This window comes from Pelodiscus sinensis, chromosome 10 (assembly GCF_049634645.1).
Source record: "Pelodiscus sinensis isolate JC-2024 chromosome 10, ASM4963464v1, whole genome shotgun sequence".
In the NCBI taxonomy this organism is placed as follows: domain Eukaryota; kingdom Metazoa; phylum Chordata; order Testudines; family Trionychidae; genus Pelodiscus; species Pelodiscus sinensis.
In genome coordinates this window covers 49,010,123-49,028,374 of record NC_134720.1, presented here as the reverse complement: position 1 = coordinate 49,028,374, position 18,252 = coordinate 49,010,123, and the positions used below count along the sequence as shown (strand labels likewise).

Here is an 18,252-nt window from a genome sequence, read left to right as displayed (position 1 = left end):
ATCAACCTGTAGAACTCTTGCCAGAGGATGTTGTGATGGTCAGGATTTTAATAAAGTTCAAAAAAGAGCTAGGTTAATGCATGGAGGACAGGTTCATCGATGGCTATTAGGCAGGATGGGTAGGAATGGTGTCTCTAGCCTCTGTTTGTCAGAAACTGTGAATGGGCAACAGGGGTGAGATCACTTGATGATTCCCTGTTCTGTTCATTCCTTCTGGGGGCAACTAGCATTGGCCACTGTCGGAAGCCAGGATACTAAGCTAGAGATGGACCTTTGGTTTTGACCCCGTATGGCCATTCTTAATGTTCTTATGAGTGTTCTGCCTGGAACAATCTCATGTACTGATGTCCTTAACTTGTGTGAAAAACATTAACACAGGGGTTCCCAAACTGGAGCTCACAACTGCTAGGCCAGTGATAAGCTGTGTTACAGGTGGTCACACACAAATACAAAATTATGAGTATAGAAAAACATCAGTACATTTAAAACGAGAAATATATACCTCACGTGAGGCTGGTGGTGATTATGACGATTAATGTGTATTATGGATGTGCCTGGGAGCCCAAGCCATAGACTTGACCCCCCATGTGCTGAACAAACACATATTGATCACTGTCTCTGCCCCAAAGAGTTTCCAATCTGAGCAAAAGATGAAAGACAGCAGATGGACATAGACAGACAGAGGAGCCCAAGGGAACAATGAGATGAGTGTTGTCAGTGCAACAGATGCTCGTCTCAGCACATCTGCTGCCTAACCATTGGGGGGAGGGAGGGGAAGAGAGAGAGAGTGTGTGTTTTAAGCCACCCATATTGTAATTTGAGAACCCCGGCTAGTGCTTAGGTGATGCTAATATGGAATGAGAGTGTAATCTGGATGTTCCTGATACAAAGTGCTACAGGACCCATTAAAACATGAGTTTGTATGAACTGAGGCCTAAAGGACCTTGGCAGGAGCTGGCACCAGGTATGCCAGTAGCACGGAAGCTTTCCTTCTGGCAAAGGCGCTTCCTCCCAGTGGTTGATGGGAGAAAGGTCAAGTGATAAAATAGCATTGACTAACCAGGAATGCGGCTGAGGAAGGTCTTTTCCCAGTGCCCCTAAGAAGTCCCTATTGCTGCTGTGCCATCTCCACTCAGCGGGCAGACCCATTTGTTCTCTGAGAATGGGCTGCTATCCCAGGAGCATGGTAAGAGTGCGTATAGCTCCATAGGCATGCAGGGGAACTTGGGATGCACTAACTTGGCCGTTAGTTCGTCTCTTGTTAAATTTGCCCTTAAAGAAACAGAACTCCCCAACTTAAACATCCTGCTTCCCACAGCATGCTAATGGGAGCGTCACATCCTGGCTCATCATGCTATCGAACAGGCAACTTTGTGTTAGTTGTTCTCTTATTCTAGGGCTGTACACAGCGGTTCTCAACAAAGGGTCTGTGAGCTGGTTTCAGGGAGCTGCAGGATCCCGCAGTTGAAGCCTGTGCCTCAATCCCTGGGACCCCTGTGGTGCTGAAACCGGGAGCAGAGCCATGGGGAGCACAGCACCTCATATGGGGCTCAAACCCCAAGCTCTGACCTGTCCAGAGCCCCGGTGCCTTATGGGGCAGAAGCCCCGAGGCCTCTCCCCACTGCCTGGTGGCTGATGTCTGGAGCCTGGAGTCTGCCACTGGATCCTGGAGTTTTCCTCTCCCAGCCCAGACCCCCGTTAGTCTGTATCAGCTTCCTCTTTTCTCAGCAACGTCACTTAATGCTCACAGGCAGCAGCATGTGTTCCTACTGGTGATAACACATCTGCACATAGCAACATTTATTCCGTACATGGATGGAAATAACTAGAGGGACCCTTGATGGACACTGCAGGGTACAATTACTAAAGCTGTATCTACACTAGCACTTGGGTTGGTAAAACTTCTGTCGCTAAGGGGTGTGAAAAACCACCCCCGAATGACATAAGTCACATCAACAGATGTGCCAGTGTGGACAGTGGGGTGTCTCCTGATGACGTAGCTACCACCGTGCATTGGGGATGGTTTCATTATGCCCACAAGAGAGCTCTTCTGTCGGCATTGAGTGGCAACACAGGCGACTGTACAACGGCTCAGTTGTACTACTGTACAATAGTTATTCCTTTTTCTGCTTTTCAGTTGTCTTCTCTAACTGCTCTGTGACGCAGTGATGTACCTTTGTTGGCCATGGTCTACTATAAAGTGACATCCTTCAAGTTCCCTGCTCCCTGAACTCATTTGTGATGATAAAGTGTCACCTTGTAACCACAGCTATCCCCTACACATCACTCAGCTCTTGGGGAAGGTGTTGTGTATCTAATTAGATGGTCTGACTGATTGGAGAATGGCCTTTTACTGGCTTTGCTTCCACAGACAAGTCTGTTCCTATGGAGGAACTGCACTGAACATGCACATAGCTGTATTAAAAGTCTCATAATTCAAGAGCCTTTGTTCTTTATTCTGATTCCTCCTGCAGTTGTTAAAGAACTGGTGTCCAGTGTTTAAGAACTACATCAAGCGGGCATCAGATCACTTGGATGCCTTATCTGCCATTGAGGAGTTCTTCCTGGAACATGATGGCCTCCGCACATCCATTGCCAAAGTAAGTTCCTCACAGCAGCAAGGACTTCTACTTCCACTAGCTCAGTGGTGAATTGTAGTTTGTTGGTGCTGCTTTTCTTCTATCAGGAAAGGAAGGTTTGTGTGTCAGAAAGGGTTAAAATCTGTCCTCTGCATCTGCGTAGGCCTCTGAGTGAGCCCTGCTAGAGAAGAGAACTGGATGACCTGTAACCTGGAGCTGCTATCTAGAAATATCGAACCCAGAGGGACTCATTCTATGGGGCTATAGTTGAGAGGAGTGGAGGAGAGGCCAGTTTTGCACACTGAAGGCCCCAAACCCACTATCTGGGGCCCAAAAGCTTGGGGGGCAATGAATCTTGTAGCTTTAAAATGGCAAATAGACAAGGCTGGAAAGAGGGTGGGATTTCCCATCTAGGCAGAACTGGGTGGAAATCAGTGAACAAAATGAAGGTCGTGTGTGGCTGATCTGCTTTTGCACTGTTGTTTCGGTCCTCATATCCGAGTGTTAAAATGTATGCCTCATACATACATGCTCCCTCTGGGTTAATAGATTATTTCTGCCATGTAAAATTGGAGCTAAACTCTCAGTTAGGAATCTTTTCATGAATAGTTTTTCAGCAAGTGTCTGCACAGCACTATGCCTGTCACTTCCGGAAAAGGGCTGTCCTGCAAACCTGTCTACCTCTTGGTTTCCCAGGAAGGAGGAATCTTATCTCATGATACCAGTGCCTCTAGCTAATGGTGTGAACACTTAGTCTGGACTGAAGTCAAAAGCCTTCAGTTCACCTTAAATGGCAATGACTATCTGGCATGTATCCATTGTTCTAGGAGCTTGGCTTTCCCTGGTGGCTAGGAATTGAAGTGACCCTCGTTGCTGGAGCTGGTACATGTCACCCAGCTTTGTCAATCCTCTGCCGTGAGGAGACTGGCTGCAAAGTGTCTCCTCATGCTGAGCACAAAGGGGTGATGAGGCCCCCCCCAAGCTAGAGTGCATTAGCATCCTTCCCTTATCACAATGTTGGGCAAGGGCTTGATTCTGCAAATGATTGATTGCATTTGACACCCACCAAAAGGCCCCTTTTAGCAAAGGCCATGTGGGGTTGAGTTGCAGATGCGATGATCGGAGTCAGGGCTGGCTGAGCCGCTTGAGTGTGCTTCCCTGCTGCAGCTGCCGAATTACACACATCTGGGTCTGCGGACATGGGAGCTTTCTGAAAGGTCCATTTCAGTACTTGTCGTTAGCATGCTTTACTGAGGAGGGGGAGTCTCCTTGGGATCCATCCTTGCTTTCAACTCCTAAATACTCCGCCCTGCATCCTTGGAGCTGAAAGCTGTGGGGAGCGCTGACCTGATCCTTTTGTGCAGCAGAACAACCTCACCTGCAGGGGGTCAGTGTTGGCAGGGCAAGGGTATCTTGGACAATAAAAGCACGAAGATCTACACTCTGTTCTCCCCCACTGAGGCTTGTGCTGGGAGCCCCAGGTTGTGGTACACAGCCTCTTGCTGTTAAGTGAGCCAGTCCCAGAAGAACTGCCTGTTTCCTGCCCCATTTATGGTTTTCTGATTGGTCCAGGTACTGATGACCTTTTACCAGCTGGAAATCCTGGCAGAAGAGATGATTCTCTGCTGGTTTTCTCAGCGAGACACATCGGAGAAAGGCAGGCAGCTTCGTAAAAACCAGCAGGTAAGTCCCTGCGTCCTGGAGGGATTCGCTAGTAGCTGCAGTCCGCCTTGGGGTAAGGGTGGGTCTGGGAAAGCCAGGTGCTCAGCAGGAGCCACTTGTTGCGGCAGATAATGAAACACGCAATACATTGCTTACCGCAGCTCAGCCTGGCTTTCTGCCATCGCCAGCATGCTCTGGGTGAAGGATCAGGTAGTGGGAGAGGTTTACTGACAGGTGCTCGAGAAACTACTGGGATGGTCTGTGTAATGGAGAAACCTCTCTAAGCTAAAGCACCTGCTTGAAATGGGCTTTCGGTAACAAACTATCCCCCTCGCTTGTTTCCTTTGACGTTGCTGTACCTGGCCCGCTCCATTTGCATGGCTTGCCAAACACTGGCCATACTGAGCAGCTTTGAATCTCAATAGCCATTTTATAACTGGCTTGTGCTACAAGAAGCATAAACCTCCTCTGCATCTGTAGGAACTCCGTACTCAGATGTGGCCAAGCCCAGTTCCAAAGCCTTTCCTCCAAACGGTACAGAAAGAAAACCCTCTTTGAGGAAGAGGCCGGGTTTGCTTAGTTCAGAGCCCATGTGAAGTCAGCTCCCTTCATAAAAATCCGTCCGTGCCTACAGCTGCTTGTTTAAACAGGATCAAAAGGCAAAATGAGCAAAGTACATAACCTCAGAGCAGACCTTGACAGAGTAGGTTTCTCTTAGCAGCAGCTTTTCTTGCACTGCCCCCCTGATGTACTTGTTGAAAATTAGATGGAGTTGTCATGCCTCCTTACTATTAGCCCTTGATGGAAAAACTCTGGGTCCAAACTTCCCATTTCTCAGGCAGACTTTGTTCTTTTTATTAGGAATTTGGGGGTACTGTTGCCTCAAAGACACCTCCTTTGTGGGTTCTAGAGAGTCAGTACTTCTGTGCCACCTGTATTTAAGTGTCTGTTTTATCTTAATCTCCTTGGTGTTTTTTCCCTGTTCCTTTGTCTACAGTGGAGGTGTTCAAATGCCAAGAAGTTATGTTCTTAAGTTGCAGATGTCTCATTTAAAGTAGCTGTTTTCAAGGGGTTATTTTTCCTAATTGCATTTCATTGTTTCTGCAGCTTCAAAAGTTTATCCAGTGGCTGGAGGAGGCAGAAGAAGAGTCATCTGAGGGCGACCAAGACTGACCAGGCAGCTTGCCATGAGAAGAGGCAATCCTGCTGCCCTTAGACAGGAGAAGGAGGGATCTCTTACTGGCAAAGTGAGCAGAGAAAGAGCAGTGCCAGTGCATGGCGCACAGCTGTGGGACCTGAAATCGAAGTGACTGACAATCCCATCGTTCATTGTTGTGTATTCCCAGCCCCATGACCCCCATGGCATCTTGTGTGGGATAGTCACAGCACAGCATGAGAACCACAAGAGAAAAGCAGGAGACAGTAATGTCCAAGATCCCTCTGTGGCCTGTTTGTGATGTATTATAAGCTACTCATTGGGAGCCACTCACTCTTAATGTAGAGAGGACAGGCAAATTCATACCAATTCCATGTAAATGTAACCCTGGGGGTTTGAACCATTTCTGGTTTGTGTAAAGTGGTCATATGACCTGGTCCTGGTTATTTGGAGTTACTGATGTTCCTGGATCTGTAAAGAGTTTAATGGACAGTTCAAAGCTATGATTCATTCTCACTCACTTGTGGGGAGCCCCTTCTGAAGCTGACTCTGGCAAGGCTGGTAGACCAACATAGACTGGGTGATGTCAATACAGGGCCGGGCCTCAGAACTCCTCTGGCATGGGAATTGCAGTCGTCAGGGGAAGCCCAAGCTATTGGGCAGCCTGGAATGAAACGAGGCGCTCCTGGCTCGTTAAAATCTTGGCTCTGACACAGATTTGCACTGTGATTATAGCAAATCCCTGTAGCCTTTCTGTGTCTGTTTCCCTTTCTGTAAAATGGGGCTAATACTCGTCTACCTCACAGAGGGCTAGCTAATAACAGAAACACGCTTCATGAATAAAGTACTGTTTAGATGATTGTGTCCCCGATATAACCTACCTACCTGTCCCTCTGGTTCTTTAGGTGAGTTTTTATTTTAACTTGTAAAAGGTAACAGATGCCTGGCACGTGTTAAGGCCCCTGGTTTAGGGCTCTGCATGAATCTTGCATCTGCTGTGACACCAGACATTCTCCTGTCTTGCCTTCTGTGTTAGAGACAGCACCAGGTGCTCTAAGAGAAATGAGGGGTCTTGAATGCTGCTGTTCTCTGAAAACCAGAACGTGAGTTTTTTCTTTTAAAAATAACATGGCCTTTGGGTCTCCCCACAGACACCTGAGCTCAAATCATGGGCTTTATTTATGTATTTATTTTTTTTTTCTAAATGAATTTTGCTTTTCTCCTTCAAGGGGGAAAAAACTATTCTGCAAATCCAGGTTGAGGATCAGCAACGGCAGGGTAATGCATGGGTGTGCAGCAGGAGTGGTTGTGTGTCTTTTCCATCCATCCCTCCACTGCACCCTCCTCCATGCTGATCATAGAGCCTCTCAGGGGCAACATTCTTGTAAATATTATTGTGCCACTTCCCTCCCCTGTTCTCCCCCAAGAATGGAGCAGAACAGCACCGTGGGGATCAGCTTACTGTTAATAGGTAGGTCCTGTGTTAAGCATGCTGACCGTGCTACTGTCCTTTTAGGGGGAATGTAGAATCAATTCTAGGGTGGAGGTGTATTGAAGCTGCCCACTCCCAGGGGTTTTGGCCATTGGATGATGCCACATACTCTAAATGAGGGAACATTGACTGTGGGGGATGAAGTCAGAAAGTGGATGAATGTTGGAAAGGGGGCAAACTTCTGTCACGAGTGCTGCCAGGACAGTGCATGAAGACCCTTGGCTTCTGGCATCATGGAACTCAGTCTTGTAAATGTTGGGGAAAATAATTGTAAATGTTGGGGGAAATAGTTGCTATCTGAACTTTCTATATCTGCCAATATTTAATTCAGGGAGTGATTAAAAACATCCTGGTGTAAAGAATGGCGCCTCTGCTTTGACTTTGAATAAATGTCTCTGATCATAGCACAAACCTGAGCACAGCTCACAGATAGAGACTTAGCTACTTTCTCAACAGGATCTGAGTATGTATATAATATGCACATATAAAACCAGCCCTCTATTGAATTGGAATAACTACCCAACTGTGCCCAGCAATCATACCATCTCAGAGCAGAGCTGGAGAACAGTTTATCTGATTGAAACTCCTGCATTTCAGATTTCTACTATCCGGGAGGGGCTCTCTTTTATTCCGAATTAAGTTTCAAAGATGCATCAAAGGCCTCAGTGAAACAATGCTGAGAGTTACAAAGTGTCTGTGCCTGACTGAGACTCTGTGATTTGGGGGTGGGGGTGGAAACAAAGTGTTTGCAAGCCATCTGCAAGATTCAGGAAGCTTAAAAGCTCCCTGGATGTCTTGAGTATTTTTTAACAGTATAAAGATGGTTAAAAAAATAGGTTTTGCTTGTAATTGCGTAAGTAGTATGTTTTGAGCAGAGGCTCTGTATACTTTGTGCCAAAGGACAAACAATTCTGCTTTCTGTGTTCTGCATTGTGCAGCCTGAATTCGCTGCACTAAAGTGACTGATTTCTTATTGTTGTGAGCCTCTCTCTCACCCAGGGGTTATAGGTACGTACAATAGAGATTTTAAAGGTTGAATGTTCCTATGTCACCAGACTTTGTCCTAATCCTTCAGGGCTCTTGAGTGGATTTTTTTAAAAACTCTTGTGTAAGGGTCTGTGCTTTACAAGAGACTTCTCAAAATAACATACTTGATCTCCTCCAAAGTACTGCCATGGTGCAATGCAGCCACCCTTCCTTCAAAATGGCAGGTAAGTATATATTTAATGAAGGCGAATTGATTACAATGCTGGAGAGCAGAACAGGCTTCATGCTTTCTGTGGCATACTATCAGAAGTTAGTCATGGGGAATGCAAAAAATTCCTTATTGGTCTTGACTGGTCTGTAAAATTATCCATTTTTAAGAGTGATGGATGTGGTAGATTCATGTATTTTAAGGCCAGGAGGGGCTGACAGTATAAAGCTTATATATAAAACTCTTATGCTGTAGTGCCCTTAGCAAAGCTATCTCCCTGACAGGGGAGCTGGCAGCCGCTGCATACCTCGCTCCTGGGGAGCCAGTAGTGGAAACTAATAAGCTAATGCTTAACTGTTACACTTTCACATCCCTAGTTACGATCATTTAACCTGACATCCTGCATAACCCAAGTCATAGAATTTCACCCACTGGTTCCTGAAGCAAGCCTGCAACTTCTAGGTGAACAAGGGAATATCTTTTAGAGATACAGTCGGATGTGATTTAAAAAATGTCAGGACCAACCGTTTTTTCATACCATGTCATCAGAGACTTCTCTGAACAGGTTTTCATGGCATGCTAAAAATACCAGTAGCCAATCTATAGACATGCTTACAAGGGTTATTAAAATGTATGTAACTGGCTAACCGTAAAACCACTGAAAATTTCAGCAGTTACACTGTTACATGTAGGGTGGCAGCCAGCTCCCATCTGCCACTCTGCACTGCTGCCTCTGATACAGAGGCATGGCTTATTGGTTACTTGTTTAAATGGCTACACTCCTACATCCCTTCTGCATACACCACTGGGAGCAGTGGTGCTCACTAGCTGCTACATTTTTTAGACCAGGTCTACACTATGAACTTACATCCGTCAGGGAGGTGAAAAATTCATCCTCTTGAGCAACAGAGTTCTACCAATCTAAGCTATGGTGTACTGCAGGCAGTGCTATGGCAACATTCCTTTGACGTAACTACCACTTCTGTGGAGGTGAATTATGCCAAAGGAGAATTTCTCCAGGCAGCATAGTAGCATCTTCACTGATGCACTGCAGTGGTGCAGCTGCACTGGTTCAGCATTTAAAGTATTCATCTCTGCACAGGTTTCTATCATAGACACGTTCCAGGCTGGTTCAATGGCTCTTGACACCCTTGCTATACACATTAAGTCTGTTCAGCACAGATTCCTCTTGGACCTGGCTGGCTTATCCTAGTCCCCTACTCCTGATTTCCCTGGCTCTGTGCTGTGGTCTTTGCTCATATGCATTGACGGCATCTCACTTAAGGCAGGGTTTATCAGTTGGGAGTATTTAATCACTCACCCTATTTTAAAAAAGCAGCTGCAGAAATTAGAGTCGCTGATACAAGTTGCAGAATTTGAGCTCTGGAGCTGGAGCAGCCTTACAACTATCACGTGCGTACAGCAATGGGGGGCAGCCTGCGGCCCAGGGGCTGCAGCTGGTCCATTGCGGGTTCTGTGTGCACTCACAAGACAGTTTGTTGACTGTTGCCCACAGCAGGGTTGCCAGATTCCACTGGGTTCCATCCAGGTAGATGTTTTCTTACCGATATTACTAAAATGACACGTATGTAAAGCAAGGGCACACGTGTGTGCTGATTGCACACAACATTGACTGTGACTGTATTCCCTCTGCATCCAATTAAAGTGCTGCTTCGGTTCAGTCTGCATACCCCACAAATACTAGGTGCGCAAGCAGCGTTAGCAAAACTACCCTATCCGAGGAGACCCTCTTGGTTACAGCAATCCTGGGTCCCACTAACCTAGGTTGCCTGTTGCTGATCTACAGCCTTATTTCTCCATCCAAACTTAGGTGGCTTGTTAGCACCCCTTATCTTCAGGGACCCTACCACTACAGAATACCTTGAAAGGCTGCTCTTCCAGCAACAGACGCCCCCACTAATGCAGTAGAAGCTCCTTTGTGTTGTGCTGCAGCCTTACTAGCAGAAAAAAGTGCAAGGGGTTAGGCATGCTGAAGAGAAGTGCCAGTCCTGTTTGCCTGATGGCACCCAGCAAGACTTTTAACATCAGCTGTCTGGATGGTCCCAAGGCACTACCTGCAGGACAGGCAGGAGGTGAAGTTGCACCAGATACTTGTATGCTTGGGGGATGCTAACACATTGAGCAGGAAATTGTTATAACAGACTTCCACATTTCCATGAACAATAAAACACGAGAGGTAGTTGTGCTACATTTTTTAACATCTTTGAGGTATTAATACAGCATTAGAGGACAGTTACAGCTGATCCCTCGTGTCTTGATGGTCCTCAGATTAAGAGAGACACATTAAACAAGACCACTGGACTGTGGGCAGGATCCCTGTGGAGTCAGATCATTTCTGACAGTCCCTGTTCCGTGTGAAGGGCCACTGGGAGATGAGGCAGTTTCCTGCTCTATTTCAAAATAGGGAGAGTCTACACAGCACTTATTTCGAAAAAGAGCACTCTTTCTCCAACTTCCCTTACTCGTAAAATTAGGGTTACAGGAGTTGGAGTAAGAAGTCCTCCAGCTTGACAATATTTCGACATTATTTCAAAATAACTGCTGGCTCTGTAGATAAAGACTAAGTTGTTTCAAAATAATGTCGCTGTGTAGACGTACCAATGCCTCTTATTTGCCAGCTTTTCCTGCTGTGTGCCTAGGACTACAGCTAATTACTTGATCTACATCACTTTGGATTGTGAAATGGTTTGTGCCCTGTGCAATGTAGTTAGGTTGACCTCACCTCCACTGTACACATAGCTAGCTCAATGGCGGAATTCTTCCATCAGCACAGCTGCTAGCTCGCAAAGAGGTGGATGTACTGAAAACCCCCTGGGATGCACCTGTGCTACAGTGGCACTGTATCCTCAGGCTACGTCTACATTGGCAAGATTTTGCGCAAATACTCTAACGCAAGAGTTTTTGCGTTAGAGTAGTTGCGCAAGAGAGAGTCTACACTGGCATGTGCTTTTGCGCAAGAGATGTGCTTTTGTGCAAAAGCATCTGTGCCAGTGTAGACGCTCTCTTGTGCAAGAAAACTCCGATGGCCATTTTAACCATTGGGCTTTCTTGTGCAAGAAACTTGTGTTGCCTGTCTACACTGGCCTCTTGCACAAGAGGGCTTATTCCTGAGCGGAAGCGTTGTCATTCTTGCGCAAGAAGCACTGATTTCTTACATTAGAATGTCAGTGTTCTTGCGCAAGAACTTGCGGCCAGTTGCTTTTGCGCAAAATCTTGCCAATGTAGACACAGCCTCAGTGTCTATTCTTTAAGGTGGGTTGTTGGTGGGGAGGGGATTGTTAAACTCAATTTCAGGCTAATAGACTCCCAGCCAGATGAGTGCAGCTTCCTGCCTAAGTGACCCAGGCCACAAGACTTGTCAACGTTGGGATTGCACCCTGCTGTCTGAAAACCCAAGGAAACTGGCCCCTTCCCTCCACGGGGAACAGCTTATCCTCTTGGCATAGGAGATTCTGGCCCTGACAGCTGGTGATTTTTCAGTCTAGCCTGAGCTCCTGGCATTAGGATGCTTTCTCCTGACTTGACTGTTTGACCTACAACACTTGATAAATGGGTGCTGGACAGTATAACAGAATCCCTGTCCAGCAGAACTGACTAAATATCCCAGCGGCTGCCTTATAACTTTGTTCTTCAATGAGACCATTTCACAAAGAGATAATGGGAGCCACAGAGGTGAAAGTTGTTCTCAGGCAGGAAGAGGCTTCCCTGACCAGCCATCAACTTGCACATGTTTGGGGAGGAATCTATGGCTGGGATAGTTCTCCCTGCCGCCATCAGTGACATTAACAGGAAAGGGGAATAAGAAATCCAAGAAGCCTGCAACGAGTCTAGGGAAGCAAATAAAGGAGTGGGAGGGAGAGGGGTTAGAGAGAGAGAGGGAGTCTGAGATGGGGGTGGTTACATGTAGGGGAGCACATGATTGTGAGGGGCTGAGATCATAAAAGGCTGGGTGAGAAAGGGGATGGGAGTCAAAGGGAGGGTTGGAAGAGCCCAGGGTCCATGGATGCATGCAGGGTTTTGTAGGAGAGCCTGGTAGCCTTAGAAGAGGTTGGAGCCGGATATAAGATAGAGTGGGGGATGGAGTCCCGTGTGGAGAGAAGGGCTGAGCCTGGTTACAGGGGAGCCCTGAGAGCAGTTTAAGTGAGCTTGGTGTGCCTTCAGGCTGTCCTGGAGTCCTGCTGAGAATGGAGGCAGCTGTCAGGAAACCAGGACTGGAGGGAAGTGTATGTGCTTGGGAATAGGGGCTGTCTTGAGTCCTGGGAGGGGGGGGGATCTGGTGGGTGTAAGGGAAGGGGCTGAAGGGAGTTGTGTGTGTATACATATGTCCTGGGGGAGGTTGTCCTGGAGCCCTCGGGATATAGAAGTGAGCTGTAGTGAAGCTAGAGCTCTGTATGTATTTGGGGGTGCAGGAATCTGATGGATGCAGTAGGGGGCTGCTGGGAAGACATAGCTGAGGGAGCTGTGTGTATTCACGGGTGAGGAGGAGTAATCAAGATGTCTGGAGAGGCTCTTGAACACGGGTGCCAACCTCAAGGCAGATCGTCAAGAAACAGGACACGACCCCCAAACTGGTTTTATGAGCGAGTTAGATTTCACCCCCCAAGTAACAAGGATGAACTCTGCAGGCACTACAACAACCTTCCTATGGAGTTACACACAGTGCCCTTGGACAGGCACTCTGGTCTATGTTGCCATCCAGACCAGGCCACCTTTGGGATAGATGGTCCCTTATACCAAACATCAAATTAATTCAGGTTGCTCCCCATCCCAATGGAGTCAGTTTCATCCCAGATCTCTCACCAAAGACAACACTGGTAGTCAATCCTGTCACAGTTAATACATCTTTAAGAAATGAGTAATTTACAAGAGTCAATCAAGTGAACATTACACACACACACGAGTTAGTCTTAGGTTCCAAAAGGTGACAGTAGCTGCTACTTATGGAAGCTATATTTGTTCTTTAGGGCTAAGCCAAACTAAACAGCTTGGGGATCTCTAGCAAATGCTTAGAAACACTGTCCTTTGAATGCCAAGCAACATAGGGATGTTAATTTCTGTTTAATGAGGATTTTTATTTCCTTCCCTGAGCACTTGAATTGTGTTGTTAGGAGGGTGTGGGCATTGTACCCTCTTCACAGGTGGGAGGGAAACCAGTCAAGAAAGTCTTTTGTCTACTGATGTTCCAGTGGTTTGTCTGGCATCTATAGGCCTTCTTTCCTTGGGGAGGAGGGAAGTATTTCACACTTAGGCTACATCTACACTGTATCCCTCTTGCGCAAAAGCCTATGCAAATGAAGCATGGATTAGCATATTGCTGTGCTTCGTTTGCATAATTAGGGGCTGGTTTTGCACAAGAGGCTTTTTGCACAAAAAGGAGCTGTCTACACAGCTCCTTTTTGCGCAAAAACCCCCTCTTGCACAAGAGCCATTCTTCCTCATTTTTTTCTCTTGCGCAAGAGAGATGCAGCGTAGACATAGCCTAGTAATATTTGTCCCCCTTCCAACTATGGGTTTTACAGTTTTAGCAAACACTTAAATCTTACCTTATAATGCAGGGGACGTAGATGCTATTAGTAAGCAAGCAGCCTACAAGCATTTCTTAAACTAGCCTGAACATTAAATGCATTTTCATGTCTCATTTAACAATGGTAATGCACAGACAAGCCAGACTGGTTTCCAGTTAGGCATTTGTCAGTGTTCAGTGGGGCTCAGGTAGGAACTGGGGAGCCTATGTATTGGGGGTTGGTAGGGAAGCAAGGGAATTGTGTTTGTAGGGGGCTCTGAATACTGGGGGAAGGCTGTAGGAAAGTGGGGCTGAGGTCTCTACACCTGGAAGGTGTAGGAAAGCTGGGACAGTGGAAGGCTCTGTGTTGGGGGTCTGTAAGGAAACTGGGGGCTCTGTGTGTTGAGGGGTGCTGCAAGGAGGCTGGGGGGTTCTGTGGGGGGCTGTAGGAAAGCTGAGGTGCTCTGTGTTGAGGCTGTAAGGAGGCTGGGGGGATTGCTGGGGGGCTGTAAAGAGGCAAAGGGGCTCTGTGTGGGGGTCTGTAAGGAGATGGGGGGCTCTGTGTGGGGAGTTGCAGGGAGGCTCTCTGTGTTGGGGGGTTGTAAAGAGGCTGGGGGCTTTGTGTAGGGGGCTGTAAGGAGGCTGGGCTCTGTGTGGGGGGAGGCTGTAGAGAGGTGGGGGGAGTCTGTGGGGGGTTACAGGGAGGCTGTGTGTGGGGGGAGGCTGGGGGGGCTGTAGGGAGGTGGGGGGAGTCTGTGGCAGGTTACAGGGAGGCTCTGTGTGCGGGGAGGCTGGGGGGGCTGTAGGGAGGTGGGGGAGTCTGTGGGGGTTACAGGGAGGCTCTGTGTGGGGGAGGCTGTAGGGAGGTGGGGGGAGTCTGTGGGGGGTTACAGGGAGGCTCTGTGTGGGAAGAGGCTGGGGGGCTGTAGGGAGGTGGGGGAGGCTGGGGGTTACAGGGAGGCTCTGTGTGTGGGGGCAGTAGGGAGGTGGGGGAGGCTGGGGGGGTTACAGGGAGGCTCTGTGTGGGGTGGCTGGGGGGGTTACAGGGAGGCTGTGTGGGGGGGCTGTAGGGAGGTGGGGGAGGCTGGGGGGGTTACAGGGAGGCTCTGTGTGGGGGGGCTGTAGGGAGGTGGGGGAGGCTGGGGGGGTTACAGGGAGGCTCTGTGGGGGGGCGGGGGGGTTACAGGGAGGCTCTGTGGGGGGGCGGGGGGTTACAGGCAAGCTCTGTGTGGGGGGGGCTGTAGGGAGGTGGGGGGCTGGGGGTTACAGGGAGGCTCTGTGTGGGGGGAGGCTGTAGGGAGGTGGGGGGAGTCTATGGGGGGTTACAGGGAGGCTCTGTGTGGGGAGAGGCTGGGGGGCTGTAGGGAGGTGGGGGAGGCTGGGGGGTTACAGGGAGGCTCTGTGTGGGGGGGCTGTAGGGAGGTGGGGGAGGCTGGGGGGGTTACAGGGAGGCTCTGTGGGGGGGGCTGTAGGGAGGTGGGGGAGGCTGGGGGGTTACAGGGAGGCTCTGTGGGGGGGCCGTAGGGAGGTGGAGGGGCTGGGGGGTTACAGGGAGGCTCTGTGTGGGGGGGCTGGGGGGTTACAGGGAGGCTGTGGGGGGGGCTGGGGGGAGGTGGGGGAGCTTGGGGGGGTTACAGGGAGGCTCTGTGTGGGGGCTGGGGGGTTACAGGGAGGCTCTGTGTGGGGGGGCTGTAGGGAGGTGGGGGAGGCTGGGGGGTTACAGGGAGGCTCTGTGTGGGGGCTGGGGGGTTACAGGGAGGCTCTGTGGGGGGGGCTGTAGGGAGGTGGGGGGGCTGGGGGGTTACAGGGAGGCTCTGTGGGGGGGACTGGGGGGGTTACAGGGAGGCTCTGTGGGGGGGACTGGGGGGGTTACAGGGAGGCTCTGTGTGGGGGGGGCTGGGGGGTTACAGGGAGGCTCTGTGGGGGGGACTGGGGGTTACAGGGAGGCTCTGTGGGGGGGCTGGGGGGTTACAGGGAGGCTCTGGGGGGGGCTGGGGGGTACAGGGAGGCTCTGGGGGGTTACAGGGAGGCTCTGTGGGGGGGGCTGGGGGGTTACAGGGAGGCTGTGGGGGGGGCTGGGGGGGTTACAGGGAGGCTCTGTGTGGGGGGGCTGTAGGGAGGTGGGGGAGGCTGGGGGGGTTACAGGGAGGCTCTGTGGGGGGGCTGGGGGGTTACAGGGAGGCTCTGTGGGGGGGGCTCTAGGGAGGTGGGGGGCTGGGGGGTTACAGGGAGACTCTGTGGGGGGGCGGGGAGGTTACAGGGAGGCTCTGTGGGGGGGCTGTAGGGAGGTGGGGGGGCTGGGGGTTACAGGGAGGCTCTGTGTGGGGGGGCGGGGGGGTTACAGGGAGGCTCTGTGGGGGGGCTGTAGGGAGGTGGGGGGCTGGGGGGTTACAGGGAGGCTCTGTGGGGGGGCGGGGGGGTTACAGGGAGGCTCTGTGGGGGGGCGGGGGGTTACAGGCAAGCTCTGTGTGGGGGGGGCTGTAGGGAGGTGGGGGGCTGGGGGTTACAGGGAGGCTCTGTGGGGGGGCGGGGGGGTTACAGGGAGGCTCTGTGGGGGGGCGGGGGGTTACAGGCAAGCTCTGTGTGGGGGGGGCTGTAGGGAGGTGGGGGGGCTGGGGGTTACAGGGAGGCTCTGTGGGGGGGCGGGGGGGTTACAGGGAGGCTCTGTGGGGGGGCGGGGGGTTATAGGGAGGCTCTGTGTGGGGGGGGCTGTAGGGAGGTGGGGGGGCTGGGGGTTACAGGCAGGCTCTGTGGGGGGGCTGTGGAGAGCCGGGGAAGGTCTGTGGAGGCGGGGGAGTTGGGGGGGCTCCGTGTCTACAGCCGCGCCGCCGTGAGGGGCTAGGCCGGGCCGCGCCGCGCTCGCTGCCCAGCGAAGCCCCCGGGGCCGCGGCCGGCGGGGCGGAGCCGGAGCTTGCGCCGTGAGCCGGGCGGCGCTGGGACCCGGAGAACAAGGGCCGGGGGGCGCCGCCAGAGGCCGGGCCGGGTCGGGTCGGGTCGGGCCCGCGCGGGCGCCATGGCGGCGGCCGAGACGAAGATCATCTACCACCTGGACGAGCAGGAGACGCCCTACCTGGTGAAGCTGCCGATCCCGGCCGAGCGGGTCACCCTGGGCGACTTCAAGGGCCTCCTCAACCGGCCCAACTACAAGTTCTACTTCAAGTCTATGGACGATGACTTCGGGTGAGCGGGGCCCCTCCCGCCCCGGGGGTGCCCGGCCCCCCCCCGGCCCATCCCGGCGTGGGCTCGGCCCCTTCCCCCTCATCCTCAGGGTGTGCCTGCCCCCGCCCGCCCCGAACTGCCCCGGAGTGTTCTCCCACAGCCCCCAATACCCCCCTTGGGGTGTGCTTGGGCACCCCCCCCAGCCGCCTAATCCCATCCCTGGCGTGTGCTGGGGGGGGCAAGCACCCCCTCAGTTCCCCCCCAGGCCACCCCCCCAGGTTGTGCTTGGAGGTGGCTGTTTGGGGATGACACTCCCCAGCAGTGTTCCCTGTAATCTGGGTGCTTGGGCAGCTGCCCAGGGGAGACTCCGATGCCACTGCTGGTTAGCAGCACACCCACCGCTGGCAGCCGATAGCACCGCATGTGTCTACTGGTGGGGCACATCTGCACATGCCTCAGTGCCCCTAACAACATTTATTCTGCTCATAGATGGAAAAAAATTAGAGGGAACAGTGCTCCCTACCTCCATCCCCAGGTTGGTGGTTGGACAACACCCCTTCCCACCTTGCCTGTATCCCGTTTCTGGGGTGTATGTGGCTGGAACACCCGTCTCCAGTTTCTCCTCAGTCCTGTACTGGGGTGGGAATGCCTGTTCCATCTCCATTGTGTGCGCTTATTTAAGGGAGCATTTGAACTCTTTTAATGACGGAAGTCATCAGTGCTTCTTAAAAAGCCATTCAGATGGGACTCTCATCGTCCAAATCCATTCTCGAGAGATTCTAGGACCCTCAAACCTTATATCTGGGTTAGAAGGTTGGGGGATTTGTTCCTCCTTTCCTTCTCTCATTTTGGGGCTCCATAGACTACTTTTTCTGACACTTCCCCAACAAAATCTACATTTCTTTAAGGAACTACCAGCCATGTAGAAACTTTCTTAATTTTTCTATGGAGCCCCTGATCCTTTCTTCTCCAACTGAACAGTAACACCCCCTTCACGCCATTCTGTCATCTCCTTGCATCTCTTTTTTAGTCTCTGGTGGACATCCCAGTTCTGTCCAGGGAGCCCTGCTCTTCCTCTCTTGTAGAGCACCTACTTGGCACAGAGTTGCAGGGCCTGACTTGCTTCGTTTGTTTTCCTCACAGGATTCACCATTTGCACTAGAACTTGTGAGGGTGCAACTAGGGGTTCCAAGTGGCCTGTAGTTTCATACTCCTCCTAGCCAAAGACAGCCTCAGGCCATGACCTTGTTAGAGCTCATAAATTAAACAGGGATGGGCCTGGTTACTGCTTGTATGAGAGACTTTCAGATAATTCTGAGTGCTGCATAAAGCAGTGTGTGGGAGTCATTAGGGCTGTGGTGTGTAACCAATTCTGAACTAGCCACATTCATCCAGCCAAATAGTCACATTCAACTGGCCAAATAGGCACATATGGCTAGTATGTTGGACATCACGGTGTTAAGGGGTATGTTCTTCACTGAGTCA

General features: G+C 50.9%; 2 protein-coding genes across 3 annotated transcripts in view; both read left to right on the top strand.

The window, feature by feature from the left end:
* EIF2B5 (eukaryotic translation initiation factor 2B subunit epsilon) overlaps positions 1–7,251 on the top strand; it is a 33,045-nt gene extending 25,794 nt beyond the window's left edge. Inside the window, exons 14-16 of the mRNA XM_006138450.4 lie at positions 2,475–2,600; positions 4,152–4,262; positions 5,349–7,251. Of these exons, the coding sequence (XP_006138512.2) occupies positions 2,475–2,600; positions 4,152–4,262; positions 5,349–5,414 (303 nt within the window). The 3' untranslated portion in view covers positions 5,415–7,251. The remainder of the gene's footprint in view (positions 1–2,474; positions 2,601–4,151; positions 4,263–5,348) is intronic.
* Positions 7,252–16,443: 9,192 nt separating this feature from the next.
* Positions 16,444–18,252, top strand: part of DVL3 (dishevelled segment polarity protein 3) — a 55,723-nt gene continuing 53,914 nt past the window's right edge. The window contains exon 1 of one of the 2 annotated variants that reach the window (XM_075938116.1): positions 16,444–16,788. In XM_075938116.1, coding sequence (XP_075794231.1) covers positions 16,622–16,788 — 167 coding nt within the window. In that variant the 5' untranslated portion in view covers positions 16,444–16,621. The remainder of the gene's footprint in view (positions 16,789–18,252) is intronic. The other variant, XM_075938117.1, reaches the window with a different exon arrangement.